At 37.8% G+C, this 22,660-nt stretch overlaps 1 protein-coding gene across 1 annotated transcript in view; it reads left to right on the top strand.

The window, feature by feature from the left end:
- Positions 1 to 22,660, top strand: part of CPE (carboxypeptidase E) — a 110,141-nt gene that overhangs the window by 68,341 nt on the left and 19,140 nt on the right. Inside the window, exons 2-5 of the mRNA XM_035022758.1 lie at positions 3,531 to 3,727; positions 5,417 to 5,584; positions 13,925 to 14,042; positions 15,882 to 16,064. Of these exons, the coding sequence (XP_034878649.1) occupies positions 3,531 to 3,727; positions 5,417 to 5,584; positions 13,925 to 14,042; positions 15,882 to 16,064 (666 nt within the window). The remainder of the gene's footprint in view (positions 1 to 3,530; positions 3,728 to 5,416; positions 5,585 to 13,924; positions 14,043 to 15,881; positions 16,065 to 22,660) is intronic.

Here is a 22,660-nt window from a genome sequence, read left to right as displayed (position 1 = left end):
AAAATAGCCCTGGGGAGTTCTTGCCTAGAGGTTTTGCGGTTCTCTTGTGACCATGGAGATTAATCTTCTTCCTGGGAAATCAGCTGTTCACACAACACGGCTGCCTTCATTCCCAAAGAAGAATTTCCATTCCTGCCTGGGAATGTCGGATATAGCGACAAGTGTTGAGGTCTCTAAATATTGCCCCCAGGGTACGGACTCCCTGAGCCTACCTCAGGTCCCCTTCAGTTTATTCGTGTGTCCCCCCTCACTGCGCCAGAAAATTTTCAGAGGCCCACAGCTGCACTTGCATCTCAAGGGCACACTTTGTACTGTCAGTCATGCTGCTGGGAGGTTGGAAGTGAGAAGCACGACCAATCATTTATTCATGGACTCGTGAATTTATTTAATCGATATTTATTGTGCTCTAGCTGTGTTTCAGGCTCTCCCTTGGGCAGGAGTGATGTACTAGTGAGCTCTAGTAAATACCATCCCAACACTGATAGACCATGCAGTCTGGGGTGGAAGATCAAACAATCACGCTGATGAAGGTATATATTCACACTGAGGTATTAAAAATAACAAAAGAACTGGACTTAGACTAAAGGTACTCTGAGGAAACCATGGTGTTCCATGATTAGGAGAACGTGAAGGCAAAATGTGTGTGTGTGACAAGTCAAGAGCATCCCTCACAGGCCAGAGCCCTGTGGCGGAAACACAGGGAGTGAAGGGGGTGCCTCAGGAGACAGGGGAGGTGGACCAGGCCGAACCACAGGGGAATTAAAGCTCTTGCAGAGAATTCTGGCCTTTATGTTGAAAGCAAATGGGAATTTGGTTAGCTGATGGGTTTTAGGTAGAGGGGACCCAATGGGGGTTGTGTTGTAAAAAGATAAATTTGGCTTTGGGAGGGCAAAGGGCCGGAGAAGGGCCATACGGGTGGTAGGACTATTCCAATTTAGAACCTTGAAGCTGGTTGGTTATGTATCCAACATTCCTTCATCATTGCCTCACTGCTGAACACAGTTCGTGCACATGTCTGTGTCCTCCTCCAGACCCCACATTCCTTGAGTTTAAGAATGCTGCTCTGTTGGCTTTGGAGTCTCCTGTAATGTTGGACACCAAGGTTTGCATGTACACATCCAACAACACTGTGACTCTTCTTCATCTTATAAGACACGTCAGTAGGCTTAGTGCAGCTCTTCTGTATTCTGGTGAGAGCGTTATCTAGCAATCTAATTTATTCTAGAAGGCAGAGGATGATAAAAATACACTTGCCTTTTCTTTTGCTAAGTCGTACGTGTCTTGAATTTTATTTCCATATATTAATGTCTTCTATAAAATGACCTTTATAGTTCTATCTATCTTCATGTCAAACTAAAGCATTGCTATTGTTACTATTATTACTATCTCCTCACAAATATAATAAACATTTTGGGGGAGATTTGCTTCTGAGAGCAATTTCCTACAGATTGAAGAAACAAAACCATATTGGAAATTTTCTGACTTTGAAAATCAGGCCTTGTAGCAATAGGGAGTGGTGTGATTTGTGGCAGAACCAGGAGAGCATTCAGATTCAAATACAAAATATACTGTGACCACCAAACAAACACTGGGGGGCTAAGTGAGTATGAGTTTGCTATTTCTCTTTTAAATGATTAAATATGTATTTTTTAAATCCGGGGAAGTAATACAAAATTTCAGTGCGTTCATCTACTCTTATGGGTTATGGGCCAAGCTCTTTTGAGTGACTGAAGCCTCACACAAAGCTGTGTTGGGTAAGGGGCAGGACCAGCCTGCCTCCCACAGTGTAGTCTTCTCAAATAACTGCAAAATAGGCTTGTAATACTCCTCTGGCTACTCCATCTCTACTTTCTTTTGTAACGGACGGCTACCCTCTCTAATGGGCCTCAATCAAATTTATATCCAGTAAGGGGGAAGGTATAAAGCACTGAGTTTGACAGACAGGAAGAAGGTTATTATGACTTTTGAAATCAGAAGCAAAGAAAACATCTCTTCTCACATACCTTGTGGGTAAGTCCCTAGGCACAGTTTTATTAGCGACTTTCCCTCAAAGTGAAAAATGAGGGGCATATAAATAGCCCTGATCCTGCTCCTGCCTGATCCTTAGATTAAGATTAGTTTAGATGAAGGTTGAGAGGTCACACAAGGACACGGTTTTCTGTGATTAGCAGTCATTTAAATCACACACTCAGGAATCTCATGCAAAGGATACTTAGATAATGTATTTCCAGGAGAAAAATAATTCCAGTGTTTTTTTTTTTATTTTTTATTTTTTTTTATCAGAGGTGAGCAGTCCTAGTGATTTTGTAAGTGGGAAAATCCTTTCTGCTGCAGAAATCGGGCCTGGGGGATGGATGAAGCAGAAGAGAGCAGAACAACAGGATTAATTAAGAGCATTTGCTGCTATGCTCTGCAATTTTATCACTCCTAAATGTAACAGAGAGCAGCAGAAACAGGCAATAGTGATTTATGTCTGAATTCTGAGCCCTTCAGCAAAATGTATCCTCTTGGTGCTGCATTTGTACAATAATGACAATAAAAATATTTGTCTTCCCCATTTTAATGGGCTGTTGTAAAGAGAAAATTAGATTATATGTGGTAAAGCACATCACACTGATAAGATAATGTGACATAATAATAACAATAATAATAATTATAGCAAAAACATAGCACTTGTTATTTGCCAGGCACTGTTCTAAGCATTTATACTTACTCTTTCGCTTAGTTCTTACAATAATTTTATAGGTAGAATAATTTTATAGTTCTCTCATTTTATAGGTGGGAAAAGAGAGCCACAGAGAGCCAAAGTAACTTGCTCAAGGCTAGCCAGTAAGACTTGGTGTGAGGATTTGAACCCATGCAGTCTGGCTCCAGAAGTTCATGCTTTTAATACCTAGGATTAAAAAAAGGGGGGGGGGGAAAGCATAGACTTTTAACTAAATGAGAAGACCAGCGTTTGAATCCTGGCTTCATGGGCTGTGGTCAACTCTCTTAAGCAGTCTGAACTTCAGTTTGCTATTATAAAATAATACCTACTTTTAGATGTTTGGTGAGCACTAAATAAGAAAAAATGCGAAGTTCGGTGTTTAATCAATAGAAGGCATGCGATACATTATTATTATTATTGTTTGGAATATTTTGACATACATTTACTTATTTATTTTATTATTTTATTATTTTTTTTTAAAAAATTATTGACTTTTTGAGAGAGTGAGCACGAGCCAGGAGGAGGAGCAGAGGGAGAGGCAGGCTTCCCCCGAGCAGACAGCCCGACGCCGGGCTCGATTCTGGGACCGCGGGATGGTGACCTGAGCCAAAGGCAGCCGCGTAACAGACTGAGCCACCCAGGTGCCCTGGAATATTTTGACCTTTAAAGTAGATTTGTTGGGCATCTATTCTGGAGGGAGAAGCAGCTGTCAGCTATGTGTAGTAAATTAGTAGATATACAACATACTCATAACTGTATGCCATTTGTCTTTTATTCAGAGATATAGAAAATGTCTCCATACTACTGATTTTTGGTCTTTTAGGTGAGCCTGAATTTAAATACATTGGGAATATGCACGGTAATGAGGCTGTTGGACGGGAACTGCTCATTTTCCTGGCCCAATACTTGTGCAACGAATACCAAAAGGGCAACGAGACAATCGTTAAGCTGATCCACACCACTCGAATCCATATCATGCCTTCCCTCAACCCGGACGGCTTTGAGAAGGCTGCGTCTCAGGTGAGTTCCAGCCGGCCCAGAGCAGGGCAGGCTCCTTCCATTTTGTGTTTGTACATGTGTGCTTATCTGTAAGTAACGCTGAACTCACACGCATCTTACGGACAGGGCAGGCGAGGATATAAGTGATACGCTCTTCAACTTGGCGGTAAGAAAAAGGTTCAGAAGGTAAGGGATGGTGGGTGAGTTTCTTCAGCAGTTTGCGAATGAGAAATTTGGTGAAGTCGGTATTTAATTAATGATTTGTTTTGTTGTTAAATAAATCGTATTGATTCACCCACCTTTGTGACCAGGTAAATTTCCTTTCTTCTAAAAAGCTGAAAGTAAGACTACTGCCAAGTGTTGAGGAGTCGTGCCATTGCTGCCTCTGAATGAAGTGATGTCATAGCGCCCTCTACTGACATCAAGGAAGAAAAATTTTGGCCAGATCAATGTTTCACGGGTGTTTAATTCTTGTCTATGTATGGTGCGTAAAGTAAACAAAACAAAACAAAACAACAATAACACAAAACAAAACAAAAAAACCCCGCCACCAACAAAAACCCCTCCTACCTGTAAAATGAAATTAATACATTTTAACTGTTAGAGAAGCTGGACAGTAATCGCACTTTAAGAGAAGATAAATGGTATGTGTTTCCTTTTTGTTTGCACAGGCATGGAGAAATTAGTTGTTTTCTACAGTGTGAAGTGATTTCCTTGTTTTTTGGGGAGTATTGGTATGTTTATAGTTAGGGAGTTGATTTTTACCTTAAAAATAAAAAATCCAGTGACCTGACAGTTTGACATTGTAAGAAACCCAGAGAACTTCTGTAAATAACATTGATATAATTTCTAAAGTTAGAAAAATTCTAATAACATAGAGAATTAAATGTTTACTATTTTAAGGTGATATTCAGATCTGTAAGACAGAATGGACAAAAGATTATCACTGTTACTTTCTGTAATGGATTTTATTCTTTGGAGTCTAAGGTATCTGAGCTTATATAACTTCAAGAATATGGGAATTAGCTCTATACCATAGATTATGTATAATTTAGTAGTAAAACAAGAAAATACGCATTATGGAATACAGCTGAATGTCTTGGAAATTCATTACATTTCCAGATTATACCGTTACTGAAATGAAGGGTTTAAAATTGAACAGAGACTTCTCAACTTACGAAGCTCTTGAACTTTGATGCTAGAGCTCATATTTTTTCATGAAGACTGTAAGAGGGAGATATCTTACTATTATGTACATAATTCATGTTAAACTCATTTTAAACCTCCAGTCTTCTTTAGTAATTTATTCTTTTGAATATTTAAAAAATAGATTCCTGTGATTTACAGAGCCAATGAATATTTCACTTAAACCCAAATAGAGACTGGCATGCTTTGAAAGGCATCTGTTACTAATATATATAGTTCTTTTTTTTTTTGCAGTTTGATGATAATTATCTTTTAAATGTAATTATTACTAAAATTTAAGTTATTATTCATTGAAAATATTTTGAAATAACCATAATAAATACTTTAAACCTGAAACCTTCATGTGTTTGTCAGTGAGAGTGAAAATACAATTTTGAGAGGCTATTGTTGAAATAAATAATTAATCCTAATAAATTATTTTAAAAATTATTAATGAAGACCTTAACTAGATAGTAACAATAATAATAATAAATAACTTATTATTTTTCTTCTTGATTTTTTTAGCCTGGTGAGCTCAAGGACTGGTTTGTGGGTCGAAGCAATGCCCAAGGAATAGATTTGAACCGTAACTTTCCAGACCTGGATAGGATAGTTTATGTTAATGAGAAAGAAGGTGGTCCAAATAATCATTTGTTGAAAAATCTGAAGAAGATCGTGGATCAAAACACAAAGGTAGGGAACATGTATAGTTTTCTTGGGTTTGTCCTCTAGCCTAAGGAAGTATGTTCTAATAGCTTCATCATAATAGAGGACTTGCAGTAATGTTAAAGCTTCTGTGGGATAGTTCCTGGTGCCGAGAAAGTCACGGCTGGTATGGGGGAGGGGGTGGAACGGGGGGGGGGGGGGGGGGGGGGGGGGATCGGAAGTGGGGGAGGGGATAGGAGGAAGGAACCCAGTTGTGAGTGTCTTTGAAAGTCTTTATGGCCCTTTCAGAGGCCCTGTATCAGCACATCACAGCATTTCACACTGTTGATCTTTTTCTTCTTTTCCAGAACCTTTTCTTTCTTTGCTTTGCACAACTCCACTTTCTCCTTCTCCTTCTACTGCCTTTCCAGTTACTGCTCAGCTTCGCCTACCTTGGCTAAGTGCTGGCCTTCAAAATGCCATCTGCTATTCTTTTCTCTTTCCCTACATATCCATTTCTCTAGTTCCCGATCTCCTGTGGAGTTCTTTCTCTACTTTACTTGCTCACTGAGTCCCTTCATCTGGCGACACGCAGGGCCTCAAAGCCAAACATTTTCTGTAAGAAAACAGTGTTTTCTCATTTACCCTATCATCAAAGCCTTGACTGTTCCATTACTGTCCCCGCCACCAGCAATCAGTTGGCGGATCTCAGTGACCTGAGGGCCCTAACACTTCTTCAGTCTCTCAACTGCAAACTCATTCCACTGCTTGGTTGAGGCCCCCATTGTCTCTTGCTCTGATGAGTACAGCAGTCCCCTCTTCTTGTTTTGGGTTCAGCCCCTCCCAGCCCTGTTCAGTCTTCTCGAATTCCTCCAGAGTGATCTTCATGCACAAATTATTGCTTCATTGCCAGCTCCCCACCGTCCAGAGGATAAAGTAAAAACTCAGTATGTCAGAATTGTGTGATGGTTTAGTCTTAGTCTGGGGACTCTGGGGCAGCCACCTCTTCATAGCCTGGCTCCATATTTGATGCATGAGTTTTGGAAAGTTATCTAACCACTTTGTGCTTCTGCTTCTTCCACTGAAATATGGAGATGATAATAGTAGCTACCCCCTTGGGTGGTTATAAGGACTGAGTGAGTTAGGATCTATAAAGTGCTTGAAGTCAGGACCTGTAACTATTATTCCCGTTTCAGCAAAATTTCTCAGGACTCTGTGTTATGTACCTCAGAGTTAGATGGGTGCATTGACATATCCACTAAACGTTTGATGCTCCTTCAAACCAATACTGTTTGAACATTGTTTTCAATTACTTGGAGGGAGGTAGAGCCCATTGTGGAGGGAAGGTGGAGAAGAACTGGGGTTGGCAGCTCTCCATTCCTCTTGTGTTTTTCCAGGCAATTCTGCTCTGGTTCATCAACTCCTTTTTGTACCTTTCCTAAGTGAGAACGTGGAAAGTACAATTTCTCCATTTTATTATAGTGCCATGGCCTTTCAAGTTTCCCTTGGCCCCTGGCAGCTGCTGGCTGACCCACTCCTTGATCTGGCTCTGATATTCCATGGACTCTGGTCCACCAATTCCTTTTTGCTCCCTAAGCAAAGTATTTTCTAATAATTTTATATCTTTGTATGCATTGGTCCAACCTTCTAGAATGCTCTTTCCTTTCCTTCCATGTCACCTCCTCTGTGAAGCCTTCTGCTCTTCCAGATGGGTCCAGTTAAGCTTCCCTTACATTCTTTAGAAATACTTCCAGTATGGTGCTTATAGCTATAGAGAGCATTGTATTTGTTATAATTATTTATATAGCTATTTTCCTTTTTAATTCTAGATTTCAGTCTTTTGGTTGCAAGAATTATGGCTTATATTTGAGTCTGACACATAGTAGGCTGAAAACCTGTTAGGAATGAATGTGATCCAGCCTGACAAGCAAATCACAATACCTGAAAATCCACAGCTGGAGTTCCAGACAAGCATTCATCATGCGGTTGGGCGCTAGATAGAGGATCCAGGAGATAGGGAGGGTCCTGGATTATTGCTGTAAAGTTCCTATAACTTTCCTGCCTATATTTAGGATTCATTTCAGAAACTTAAGCTAAGCCTGCAAGTGCAAACTGGTCTCAGAAAAGGGCTGCTAGGGGCTGAGGATTCTAGTAGAACCTGATAAGTGAGTCACTTAAACATTCCTGCTTCTGAGTCACAGATACATTTGCAGTTTCTCAGCCCCTGGTCCATCTTTCTTGGATGAGAGTTGGAAAACAGAGGGCTGTCTTTTTTTTTTTTTTTTTACCAGAGGTAAAAAGAAGGCAGTCCTGTGTGATAAGTTGTGAACGGTAAGGCAGAAATGGAAAACCACCGTGGAAGCCTAGTGCTGCTATCAGCCGGCAGACTCTCCCCATTGCTTACATTAAGCTGCCTGCGCTGTCTTCATTAAATCCGAGAAATGGGACAAGTAATGCCTGCCACCTTGTGTAGAAGAATCTGTGAAATAAACTCATGTCCGTAGGATATCTGATGGGCAACCTTTGTGCAGTGCAATACACTTTCCATGGGCAAGACCTTCCTCTTCCCCAACAGAACCTGTGTGATATTTGCAGAAACGCGGTGTTAGGTGTTTTCTTATTTCTAGTGTAAGCAATACTTATTTAAAAGATATATGCTCATGGTACTTAAAAAAATAGAACTTTTTTTAGTATTTATTTATATATTTTAGAGAGAGAGAGAGCGTGTGAGTGAGCAAGTGCGGGGAGGGGCAGAGGGAGAGGGAGGAAGAGAATCTCAAGCAGGCTCCCAACTGAGCAGGGAGCCTGAGGCGGGGCTTGATCCCAGGACCCTGAGATCATGACCTGAGACAAAATCAAGATTCCGCTGCTTAACCAACTGAGCCACCCAGGTGCCCCTCAAAATTAGAGCTTTTATTAAAAGTATCTCAATGCCAATACTTTTTCTGGGTAAAGGTAAATTAAAGAGAAATACATAAAAATGAAAATTTAGTCTCTTTTCTGGAACAGAAGCAAGGTTTGTTTACATTAGACTAAATCTTTAGTAAACCTGCCTAATAATTCGGGGATGCTATTATTCATAACTGGTTCATCTTCTCTTTTTTTCCATCTTTGTCATTAAGACTGAGACCGTATTTAGACGTTGCCCGGTAGGAGACACGTAGTAGGCATTTTGTGAATGTTATCACACATCTCGCCTTTTCTTACTCCCCCTTCTCAGTGTCTGTATCCCTTATTGTAGCTTCTATGTTTGTTTTATTTTTATTGAGACATAATTGACATATAACATACTATTAGTTTCAGGTGTACAGCATAATGATTTGGTATTTGTATATATTGTGAAATGATCACCACCATAAGTCTAGTTACCATCCGTCACCATACATAGTTGTAATATTTTTCTTGTAATAGAACATTTAAGGCCTACTTTCTTCGTAACTTCAAATATAGAATACAGTATTATTAACTATAGTTACCATTGGTACATCACATCCCTAGGACTTCTTTTATAATGAAGTGTATACCTTTTGACCACCTTTACCCATTTCCCTCCCCATCTCCCCGTCCCCCAACACTGCCTCTGGCCACCTCCAATCTGTCCTTATAGTGGTTTTTAAATTTCAAGTTTTGTAGGAATTGGGGTTAAAAAGGCACACTTTTATGAATGCTGATTCAGGAAGTCTGGGGTGTGTATGCCGTGGGAATGGGTGATGAAAAGGCATCTGCATTTTTACCACGTGTTCCAGATGCTTTCCTTGTTCTTCTGAACCTCTGAACAAAAGCTCTCTGTTGCTGTGGAGTTCTTCCTGCTGTCTTTTCTCATCTGTTCTTGAGCAATTTGGCCTGGTCACCTCCACTGTTATCTGGGCTCAGTACATGAGCCTGGACCTGGATTGCTTGAAAACGGAGTGAATTAAAATAAATCAAACAATTTTAATAATTGTATACTTATCTCTAATGGCCAGAGTCATGAAGAAAGGGAAATAAATATAGCTTTAGTGTATTTTAAGAGTCAAAGCCATCTAATTATAGAGCATAACATTTAAGCTATACTTAGTCTTTAAATGGAAATTTTAAAGATAGTCATAATTGGTTCTAGATTCTCTTGGGGCTCAATCTTAGAGATGTTCCAGAGGCTTCTCTATGGATTACTTAAATATATAATTACAGTACCCAGGGGATCTCAGCATTTAGTCAGCCTAAAAAATTCTATTAGTAGATGGAGACAAACTGAGTTTAATTTGTCAAATTGTGGAATTCACTCGTTTGCTTTTGAACATATTGGTAACATTAGCAATAGTGTATGTATCAGAATTAGCAATAGGCTAAACCTAATAGCCAAATATGACTTTGTGTATTCAGGACTGTATGTTATATTTGTTCCAAAAAAGTTTCTTTAAAAAATGTTAAAATTAGTATGTTATTATGAACAAAAAGATAAAGTAAATATAAATGAAGAGAAAAAGAACCCATTACCCTATAGTCTTAAATGATCACCATTCACATCTTGGTATGTATTCTTTAGAATTATTTTTTATGCACGTATCAATCTATAAATATATGGAAGCATACCATGCACACTGTTTTGAACCCTTTCAGGTGAATAAGAAATCCAAAAGTACAGTCTGCCACTGTAGGGCTTTGCCTCCTGAGCTCCCACTCAAACCAATCCTTTACCCCAGGCAGTCCTTGCTTGCTTTTACCCCTTATGTACTCTCCTCTTTTCTTTTTTTTTTTACTACTCTCTTTTCCTCCTATCCAAAGCCTACCTGCCTTTCTCCCCCCAAGGCATAGTGGAGTTCCACCTCCTTCCTAAAGTCTCCCATGATTCTCCAAACCACCGGGATTTCTGTCTTTTTTGAACTCCTTGAAATATTTGTCAGTACCAATCACTGGGTTTGAGCAAATAGGAGAAATGAAGGGGATGTACAAGGAAGAGGATTGGAAAGAAATTCAGTACTATGAAGAAAACTTGGAACAGAATATAAAAGAATGTGTTAAACTCATATCACATAATATTATTGCCATTTTTTGAGCAGTTGAGCCTAATAAACCATAAATTCATTGCAAACGAGCATATGCATTTTTTGGATTAAAGATTTTTTTTTTGAAGATTTTATTTATTTATTTCACAGAGAGACATAGCGAGAGCAGGAACACAAGCAGGGGGAGTGGGAGAGGGAGAAGCAGGCTTCCTGCTGAGCAGGTAGCCCAATGTGGGGCTCAATCCCAAGACCCTGGGATCATGACCTGAGCCGAAGGCAGATGCTTAACTACTGAGCCACCCAGGAGCCCCTAAAGATTGTTTTTGATTAGATGTTCTGTATTAGTTATTTTATGGTTGATTTAAATCAAAACTTAAACTGGATTTAATTTAAATTAATTTGAATTCTAGAAACAAATTTAAGTACATATAAGAATTTAGTGTATAGTAAGGGAGTTTTTCAGATCATTGTGGAAAGACAGGGTAATTCAATAAATGAAATTGAGATTAATCCATCTCACAAATATCAGCATAGATCAACATAAAATCTATAAAAAGTATGAGCCTTCAAAAAGAAAACTTCAGTAAATATATAATTTTCGGAAAGGGATAGAACTTTCTAAATCCCTAATATAGAAAAATTGGCACATGGTGGCCACTTGCTAGTTATTGCATGAACGAATAAAATGCAAAAGCAAAGGAAGAGACAATTAAAAAAAGATCAGATCAGTAAATTTGAAAACATAAATATTTTAATATTTTGTATTTTAAGTATTATTATTAAATTTGAAAAAAACTGAATTTGAGAGACAAATGACAAACTCAGAAAATATCTATAATATAGAGGGTTAGTGTTTTTACTGAATAAACAACTCTTGCAAATTAGTAAGAGATCAACATTTCAATAGAAAAATCAGCTAAACCATGTATAAATATGTCACCAAAGAATAAACATAAATGGTTACTAAACATATAGAAATGGTTCCAGTTTTATTTGTGTATCAAAGAATGCACATTTACAAAAAATCTAATTTGTCATGTATCAAAGTGAAAGATTTAAAAAACACCACATATCCCATGTTGGTAAGAATGATGAGAAATGGCAGGCTTAATATACTATTGCTGTATTTTATAGAGAGGCAATTTGTAATACATTTTATAAAATTAAAAACTGTGCTTAGCTTTTGGTTAAGTCATTCCATTTCTAGGAAAATTTCCCTAAGGAAAGTATAGATCTGAAAGAAGAGTAGTTACAAGGGTGTTTATACAATTTTTTTCTATAGTGAACAACTCAACACCCAACAATTGGAGATCCTATCCCCCAGCTCTACTGAAGTATAATTGACAAATAAAAATTGGGTATACGATATGATGATTTGATATACGTATACATTATGAAATGATTATCACAATCAAGCAAATTAACATATCCATCACCTCACATAGTTACCTTAGTTTTCTTTCGTGATGAGAATGCTTATGAGCTATCTTAACAAATTTCAAGTAGACAGTACAGTATTATTAAGTCACCATGCTGTGCATTAGATCCCCAGAGCTTATTCATCTTATAACTGAAAGTTTGTACCCTCAGACCAATATGTCCCCCTTCTCCCCAACCCCTCCCACAAATTGGAGATTGTTAGTGCTGGTGTTCGTGCTCTGGAGCTTGAGTCCAGGCTCTGCCACTCACAACTGATTGGACTCATGCTATTGCCTAACTCCTCTGTGTCTCAGTTTACTCATCTGTAAAACGGGGAGTACGTGTAGTCCCTATCTCATAGGGTGGATGTGAGACTTCAATGTGTCACACAGAAAGTGTTTAATAAATATTAGCTATTATTTTGTTCATGTTTAAGAATGATATATCCATATATTGGATACTATTCATCCATTAACATAGTAACTTAGAAGGTTATTCAATGACAAGCAAAAGTGTTTGTTACCCATTGTCAAACAAAACAGGTCATATACAAAATTATACATAAATTATCACATTTAAAAAATTACATAAGTGCATTGGTAAAGACTGAGAAAGATACATGTAAATGTTAGCAGTTTGTATCTTTAGATGGTAAAATTATGGGTCATTTTAATCTTCTTTCTTTTTGTTTGTCTCCTTTACATTTTCTACAATAAACATTTTTATAGGGAGAATGAGATAAACCAATCAAATAAATAATAAAAACAGCACCTTATTCTAAATCACACTTTTTCACGATTATAAGTTGCCTACATGAAAAATAGGGTAATTTTGATACGTTAAAGTATCAAACTATATATCAATACTGACAAAAACGTGGGCTTTATAGTTTTATAGACTGGATTTGAATTCTTAGCTGTGTGAACTTGGACATGTTATTAACACACCTAACCCCTAGATTCTTCCCAGTGAAAGGGGTTGAATATCTTTGCCTATCCGATGGGGATGTTGTGAAGCTCATTCATGAACTGAACAGAGATACAGAAATACAAGGTCTTGCAGCCATCAAACCCTACTGATGCTGTTAGATTTTCTGTCCCAAAGAAAGTATGGATCACATCTCCAGGAATTTTTTTTTTTTTTTTAATCAAGGAGGTACTTGGGAGTTTGAGAGTCTTCCTAGTTACTACTAAAAACTCATCATATGAAATACGTGTCTGGCTCCAGGTTAATTCTTTTGTATAAATTTCTTTCCTCTTTTGTTTTGCTACCAGGATAAGAGGGGCTATGAGTCATTAAATTAAGGCAACATGAATTTCTGAAACTTCTGCTTTTGTTTAAGATGCTTTTCCCAAAGTAAGCTGATATTTTACAGTGAGTTTTGAAAGAGACCCAATTTAATATTTTTTTTATAGGAACAGTGTCAGAGGTAGTTGGAGGGAATTGGAAAAATAGTAAGCAATAAAAGAAAATAATAAACAATAATAATTAGTAATAAAAGAAATAAAATCTATCATACATTTCTAGAGTTTAACCACCATAGAGAAAGAATCTTGTTCTTCAGTCCAACTATTTTCTTTTCTCTTTGTCTTACTCTTAGCTATTATTAACAAAGATCAGATGGAAGTGTCCTAGAATTTGTCAGTGATTTGCATGATGGTTTTCAAGTTTCAAAGAGAAAAAAGCTAAAAACAAAAACAAAAAAGAGAAAAAAGCTGGCAGCTAACAAAAGTAAAACTTTTAAGGAAATTCTAACACTACTGAAATATGTTTTATTATAAGTGGGAAAGGTAGAGATGGAAATGCTGCTCTTACTGGAAGCTTTTTTATTTTTATGACAACCACCACAAAGCACTTGAAAGATGACCTATGACCAGCTTTCGATTACTGTTGTTGTTTTTCCTTTTTTATGTCTTTCCTATTGAGAGATCCCACCAATGTTAACCAAATGTATAATCCTTCTACCCTCTAATCTTTAATACAGCTTGCTCCTGAGACTAAGGCAGTCATTCATTGGATTATGGATATTCCTTTCGTGCTCTCTGCCAATCTCCATGGAGGAGACCTTGTGGCCAATTACCCCTATGACGAGACGCGGAGTGGTAGGTGTTCCTCCTGCTTCTCTAATGGTTCAAAGTTTACAATCGTTTTATGAGGGTTTATAGGATGATTTCTATATGGACCATTCTTTTAAGGAACTGGCCATTAAGTGATTTTGCCTGTAGAAGGACGTATGTTTATTTCATGTGGCATTCGTATAAATATTTGGCAGAAAAGGACTGTAACTTTTTAATAAGTTTAGTTGAAGAGGACCGTGATCTTGACAGAATGCAAGAGAAAGGGAGAAAACAGAGGTCATGAACTTGGGTCACTCTTGAACCCTGATAGAATCGAGAGATAATGGAAATGATACAGGTTTGTGTACAAGATGGCTTAAAAATGAAAGCAGTCTTTTTGCAGCTTGATCAGGGCCCATGTGGATCTCTCCGTGTCTTACCATACGCTCAACGCTTTTGCATTTGGAACTGTTTCTAGTGGTGTCAGGGAGGGGAAAGTGGTGCTTTGACTTTCTCAAATTAGTTTTAGTTAAATTTCAGGCACAGCAAGCTTTAGTCAGATAGTTATTTTCAACTTAACTTTTTGTCGCTCCAAGAAATTTCCTGCTATGGATGGGCTCTCAAGGGTCTTTGAAGAATTCATTCTTTGCAAGAACACGATGATAATTTTAGATATGGGAAACTTTGAGCCTTGGAGAGAGTCTTTGGTGAAACATTAAAATTTATAGATTTTGTAGTTTGTCAATAGCTGGGCAATTTAAAAGCCTGGCATATTTTATCATATATGAAGACACAGTGTATCAAAATATATATTATTTCTTTTTATATTACACATGGGAGATTTTTTAAACTTTAAAACTCAAATACTGAAAAGTATGTGTGAGAATGACTCATGGTGGCTATGAGGTTACATTTTTTATTTTATTATTATTATTTTAAAGATTTTATTTATTTACTTGAGAGAGAGAGTGAGAGATAGAGATAGAGTGTGCACATGAGGGGGGGGGGGGGGGAGGGGCAGAGGGAGCAGCAGACTCCCAGCTGAGCAGGGAAGCCCCACACTGGGCTCCATTCCAGGACCCCGGGATCATGACCTGAGCGGAACGCAGCCACTTAACCGACTGAGCCACCCAGGCACCCAGAGGTCACATTTTTTAAATTAAAAATTTTAACAATGGAAATCTCCTTTCTGTTTTCTCAGATCAAGTTTACCACGAGTTTATCACCTTTTCTCATGAAGCTTTCAGTGCATAAGTAGAATGTCCTTTCTACCCAATTTCTACATTGTGGTGTGGAACAGAATGGTATATAACTTAAACACTAAGTGTAATTGTTGAGCACTCAGACCATCACTCCTTTCCCATTGTGATGTTGCTAAAAAAGAAAAAAAAAAAAAAATCAGGGCGCCTGGGTGGCTCAGTTGGTTAAGCGACTGCCTTCTGCTCAGGTCATGATCCCTGAGTCCTGGGATCGAGCCCGATATCAAGCTCCCCCGGCTCTGCGGGGAGCCTGCTTCTCCCTCTGCCTCTGCCTGCCACTCGCCCTGCTTGTGCGCGCTCTCCATCTCTCTGTCAAATAAATAAATAAAATCTTAAAAAAAAAAAAAAAATCAGCAAGAGGGCACCTGGGTAGCTCAGTCGGTTAAGCGTGGCTTTCGGCTGAGGTCATGATCCCGGAGTCCCGGGATCGAGTCCCGCATCGGGCTCCCCGCTCGGCGGGAAGTCTGCTTCTCCCTCTCCCTCGGCTGCTCTCTCTCGCTGTCAAATAAATAAAATCTTAAAAAAAAAGAGGTCAGCAAGAGACCACACTGAACCACTCTTTCAAAAACGCGCAATGCTCTTTGGTCTATATTAATTTCTTTAACCTTGTGGGTTTATTTTCTAGGTAGTGCTCATGAATACAGCTCCTGCCCAGATGATGCCATTTTCCAAAGCTTGGCTCGCGCGTACTCCTCTTTCAACCCACCCATGTCTGACCCCAATCGGCCACCGTGTCGCAAGAATGATGACGACAGCAGCTTTGTAGCTGGAACAACCAATGGTGCTGCTTGGTACAGTGTACCTGGCGGTGAGTTTCCGTTTCGCTTTGTGCTTCGGTGCTTCGGTGACTTACTTACAGTTGCCGTTTAGATGTGGAGAGTTTCAGTCCTCCTCAAACATTAAGAAATAGACGGAATCGATGGTTCATCCATTAAAATCACTTTTCTGCATGAATGGTTGCTATGTATAGTTTTGTTTTTTTGACTCTTAAAAAATCAAGATGCTAATTGAAGACATATGAGAAATGAACGAAAGACGTCCCTGGGAAAGGCATAAATCGAATATTGTGAAATACCCTACTTAAGATAGCTTCCTTATTATATATATTATGTTAGTTAAGCTTTTACTATAGTCAAATGTATATACTAGAGGGCAGTGTATCTTGGTCCATATACCTTTTATTTTTCTTTTAAATGGTGGGATAATGGGGACTATTTGATGTGGAATATTAGTTTATATTCACTACTGTAATAAGCACTATTAGATCATGAAGCTCTTCACCTTTTATGGGGTTGGAAAAGGGAAAAGCTCACAGGCAGCGCGTTGGCTGGAGGAGGCATCTTCTAGGTGACCAGGCAGCAATCCTGACTCCCTTTGCCCCACGTAGACTTTATAGAACTCTTATTTTCAAGGTTAGTCGGACCATCGACAGTTGTGTAACACTCGCTCTATCCAGGATGAAGAATGAGATGTAAAGATACTGATATGTTTTGGGTTTTTTTTTCCACCCTCTTTGCCCAAGAACGATTTTCTATGACCCACCTGGAAATGCGAGAGAATTAGGGCAGTAGCAGCACTAGTGAATTATGGGGTTTGGGTTTGTTTAATGTGCTCCTTTTATTGAATTATGCCCTGAGAAAAATATCCTTCCTGATATTTTTCTTTCTGATATATGTTTGTTTTGTTTTAACTTATATTTTGCATCAGGCCAGATCAGATTTAGCACTTTTGTCCCCCTATAGCCTGAGAAATAAAGTCAGATTTAGGATTTAGACTATGTCGAATATGTCAGATGGGAAGTAATTTCATAATTCAATTTTTATAAAAACTTTAATGATTCCTTTGGAATTACGGTTATAGACAAACAGTGTATTGTCTACAGAATACCAAGAGATGTGTATCTGTAAAATAATGACAATAATAATAATAATAATATTAATCTTAGTGATTATGAACCACAATAATCCAAGAAAGCTTTGACTTTCTTTAGCTCTCTAGATAGTGAATGAAATCAGTGTCCTAGGTCCATGTTTTCTAGAAGCAGAGCCTGAGATAGGGATTTGGTTGCTTGTAATTTATTGAGGAAGTGCCCTTTAGGAAAAACCCTGTATGGAAGTGAGGGAAGCAGGGTAGGGAGGGGGATCGAGGTGAACAAGGATGTGGTCACAGGGACAGCCATAACCTCAGCCTGAGCCATTGGGAGGAAGGCCTCAAGTCTAAATCACAGGCAGGATTATCCTGCCCTGAGGCTAGGGGAAGGGGACCAACCTTTGGTGGCTTCATATAAGTCAGTCTTTGGTTGGGGATTGCCAAGAGGGTTTTGGAATGAGAGATAGGAGGGAGTAACCTCCCAAGCTAGGTGGTTTCTATCAGCCGCTCTCCTAGAAAACAGCAGTCAGCTCTGAACTCTTAACAGCCAACACTCAAACAGCAATTTGGGGATGGACCCCCTGGCTCGGTGAAGCAATCCTGTGGATACCAATAGCATTCACTGCTAGCTTGAATCAGGTTCAAAGTAAAATTGTTCTGGATGCAGAATCTTCTCTCTTGGTACAGTTTGCAGTGTTCTTATTATGCCTCGTATGTAGTAGATACTCTGAATGTTAAATTAGTATGTAGTATATTATTAAGACTCCCAAGCCCTTAGGAATCTACTGTGCTATTGGTTCAACTTAAAGAACAAAATAGTATGTCAGACCATCTTATATGACTGTCCAAGCTCTTCCCTGATAGAGAGGTAGGTTCAGAGGGATGCACATTTCTTTAGTAGCCCAGTGAGGGTTGAGGGTTTGACCCTATTGTCTTTTTTAAAAAAATTATTATTATTTAAAAATTTTATTTTCCCCAGATTAATGGACATATAATTGCATATAACATCATGTAAGTCTAAGGTGTATGATGTGATTTATTTATTTATGTATTGCATAAATGATTACCTAATAAGGTTAGCTAAGACATCCATCACTTGACATAATTACCATTTTTCTTTTTTTTTTTTTTTTTTGTGGTGAGGACATTTAATATTTACTCTCTCAGCAGCTTTCAAATATATTATACAGTATTGTTAACTATAGTCACCATGCTGTATATTAGCTCCCCAGAACTTACTCATCTTATAACAAGCAGTTATAAGCTGGCTTTTTAAAATTTCATATATGAGTGAGATCATTCAGTATTTGTCTTTCTCTATCTGAATTATTTCACTTAGCATAATGCCTTCAGGGTCCATCCATGTTATTGCAAATGGCAGGATTTCCTTAATTTTTATGGCTGAATGATATTCCATTGTTTATATATACCACATTTTCTTTATCCATTCATCTGTCCATGGACACTTAGGTTGTTTCCATGTCTTGGCTACTGTGAATAATGCTGCAGTGAACATGGGAGTGCAGATATCTATCTCTTCTAGATAATGATTTCATTTTCTTTGGATATATACCCAGAATTAGGATTGCTAGATCATATGGTAGTTCTATTTTTAATTCTTTTGGGAACCTCTGAACCTACCTTTTCCAATAGTGAATATACCAATTTACATTCTCACCAACAGTGCACAAAAGTTCTCTTTGCATTTTTGCCAGCACTTATTGTCTCTTATCTTTTTGATAATAACCATTCTAACAGGTATGAGGTGAGATGTCTCATTGTGGCTTTGATTTGCATTTCCCGGATGATTAGTGATGTTGAGCATCTTCTTATATGTCAGTTGGTCATCTCTATGTCTTCTTTGGAAAAATGTGTAGTCAGGTTCTTTGTCCATTTTTAATTGGATTATTTGTTTCTTTGCTATTGAGTTGTATGAGTTCCTTGTATATTTTTTATATTAACCCCTCATCAGATAGTTTGCAAATATTTTCTCCCATTCTATAGATTGATTGTCTTTTCATTTTTTTTTTTTTGACTGTTTCTTTTTCTGTACTGAAGTTTTTAGTTTGATGTAGTCCTGCTTGTTTATTTTTGCTTTTTTTGCTTGTGTTTTGTTGCCATGTCCAAAAGCTGTTGCCAAGACCAATGACAGGGAGGTTTTTCCCCTATGTTTTCTTTCTTTTTTTAAAGATTTTATTTATTTGACAGAGAGAGGCACAGTGAGAGAGGGAACACAAGCAGGGGGAGTGGGAGAGGGAGAAGCAGACTTCCCACTGAGCAGGGACCCCAGTGCGGGGCTCGATCCCAGGACCCTGGGATCATGACCTGAGCCGAAGGCAGACGCTTAATGACTGAGCCACCCAGGCGTCCCTGCCCTATGTTTTCTTCTAGGGGCTTTATGATTTCAGGTCTTACATTTACTTTTTCAATCCATTTTGAGTTAATTTTTGTGTATGGTGTAAAATAACATTCCAGTGTCTTTCATTTGTGTGTGGATATCCAGTTTTCCAATACCTTTCACTAAAGAGATTAGCCTTTTCCCATTGAATATTCTCAGTTCCCTTGTCAAATATTAGTTAACTGTATGTGCCAGGACTTATATCTGGGCTCTTAATTCTGGACTTTTGATCTGTGTGTCTGTTTTTATGCCAGTATCATACCATTTTGATTACTATAGCTTTATAGTATAGACTGAAGTCAGAAAGTGTAGTATCTCCAGCTTTATTCTTATTTCTCGATTGCTTTGGCTGTTTGGTGTCTTTTGTGGTTCCATTTAATTTTAGAATTTTTTTCTGTCTTTAAAGAATGCCATTGGAATTTTGATAGGGATTGCATTGAATCTGTAGATCATTTTGAGTAGTATGGACATTTTAATAATATTAATTCTGATCTATGAACACAGGATATCTTTCCATTTGTGTCTTCTTCAGTTTCTTTCATCAATGTCTTATGGTGTTCAGTTTATAGATCTTTCACCTCCTTGGTTAAATTTATTCCTGAGTATTTTATTACTTTTGATACTGTTGTAAATGGGATTGTTTTCTTTGTTCGTTTTTTGGATAGCTCATTGTTAGTTATAGAAATGCAACTGATTTTTGTATGTTGTTTTTGCAGCCTGCAACTTTAATGAATTTATTTATTGGTTCCAAGAGTTTTTCGGTGCAATCTTTAGGACTTCCTATGTATAAGATCTTATCATCTGCAAACAAAGACAGTTTTACTTCATTTTCGCCAATTTGGATGTCTTATTTCTTTTTCTTGCCTGGTTGTTTTGACTAGGAGTTCTAATACTATGCTGAATAGGAGTGGTGAGAGTGGGCACCCTTTTGTTGTTCCTGATCTTAGAGAAAAAGCTTTCAGCCTTTCACCGTTAATGATGTTAGCTGTGGGCTTGCCATATATAGCATTTATTATGTTGTGGTACATTCCTTTTACATCCAATTTGTTGAGTTTTTATCGTGAAAAGATGTTGAATTTTGTCAAAATCTTTTTATGCAATTTTTGAGATGATTGTGATTTTTTTTTTTTAAAGATTTTATTTATTTATTTGACAGAGAAACACAGCGAGAGAGGAAACACAAGCAGGGGGAGTGGGAGAGGGAGAAGTGGACTCGCTGCTGAGCAGACAACCCGATGCGGGGCTCGATCCCAGGACCCTGGGATCATGACCTGAGCTGAAGGCAGATGCTTAACGACTGAGCCACCCAGGCGCCCCAAGATGATTGTGATTTTTATCTTTCATTCTATCAATGTGGTGTATCACATTTGTTGATTTGCATATGTTGAATCATCTTTATATCCCAAATATACAGTCTACTTGATCATTTTGTATGATCCTTTCAATGTGCTGTTGAATTCAGTTTGCTAGTATTTTGTTGAGAATTTTTGCAACTGTATTCATCAGGGATATTGGCCTGTAGTTTTCTTTTCTTGTAATGTCCTTTTCTGGCTTTGGTATCAGGGTAATGCTGGCCTATAAAGTGAGTTTGGGAGTATTTCCTACTCTTCAGTTTTTGGGAAGAGTTTTAGAAGGATTGGTGTTAATTCTTCGTTGAATGTTTGGTAGAATTCACCAGTGAAACCATCTTGGGCCTTTCTTTGTTGGGAAATTTTTGATTGCTTGTTCAGTCTTCTTACTAGTAATTGGTCTGTTTCAGATTTTCTGTTTCTTCATAATTCAGTCTTGGTGGGCTGTATGTTTCTAGAAATTAACTATTTCTAGGTTATCCAATTGTTGGTCTATAATCATTCATAGTCTCTTAAGATCCTTTGCATTTCTGTCATATCAGTTGTAATGTCTCCTCTTCCATTTCTGATTATTTTTTGAGTTTTCTCTCTCTTAATTCTTTCTTTTTTTTTAAGATTTTATTTATTTATTTGAGAGAGAGAATGACATAGAGATAGCATGAGAGGGGGGAGGGTCAGAGGGAGAAGCAGACTCCCTGCTGAGCAGGGAGCCTGATGTGGGACTCGATCCCGGGACTCCAGGATCATGACCTGAGCCGAAAGCAGTCGCTTAACCAACTGAGGCCACCCAGGCGCCCCTCTCTCTTAATTCTTAGTCTAGTTAAATGTTTGTCAGTTTTGTTTATCTTTAAAAAAAAAATCCACCTATCACATTTGTTGATCTTTCCTTTTGTTTTTCTTGTCTGTATTTCATTTGTATCTGCTCTGATCTTTCTTATTTCCTTCTTTCTGCTAACTTTGGACTTAGGTTCTTTTTTTTCTAGTTCCTTGATATATCAAGTTAGATTGTTTATTCAAGATCTTTCTTTTTTCTTAATGCAGGCATTTATTGTAATAAACTTTCCTCTTAGAACTGCTTTTAATGCATCCCATAAGTTTTGGTGTGCTGTGTTTCTATTTTTGTTTGTTTCATAATATTTTGGTTTCCCTTTTGATTTCCTTTTTGACCCATTGCTTGTTCAGAAGTGTGTTGGTTTAATTTTCTACATAATTGTGAATCTATCCTGCATAATATTCCATGTGGGTTTGAGAAGAATGTGTAATTCTGCTGTTGGATGGAATGTTCCATTTATGTCTGTTAGGTACATTTGGTCTAACATATAGTTCAAGGACAGTTTTTACTTATAGATTTCTGACTGGATAATCTATCCATTGTTGAAACTGGGATATTGAAGTCTCCTATTATTATTGAATTGTTGTCTGTTTTTCCCTCCAGGCCTATTAGTATTGGCTTAATATATTTAGATGCTCCAGTGTTGAGTGCATATATAATTTTCAAGAGTTAGTTCCTTTGAGAAATTTACCCTTCTATCATTTTATAATGACTTTTTTTGTCTCTTGTTAAAGCTTTTTGGCTTAAAGTGTATTTTGTCTGATAAAAGTATAGCTACTCCTACTCTTTTTAGGTTTCCAATTGCATGGAATATCTTTTTCCATTCCTTCACTCCAAACTCTCATTGTCCTTAAAGATGATGTGAAGCTCTGAGGCTCTGGTAGGCACCATAGAGTTGGATCCTGGTTTTTTGTTTGTTTGTTTGTTTGTTTTGTTTAAAATCTGTTCAGATATTC

Source organism: Mirounga leonina, unplaced genomic scaffold (assembly GCF_011800145.1).
Source record: "Mirounga leonina isolate KUSES-001 unplaced genomic scaffold, KU_Mleo_1.0 Mir_176, whole genome shotgun sequence".
Taxonomy (NCBI): Eukaryota; Metazoa; Chordata; class Mammalia; order Carnivora; family Phocidae; genus Mirounga; species Mirounga leonina.
This window is presented reverse-complemented; position numbering and strand designations above follow the sequence as displayed.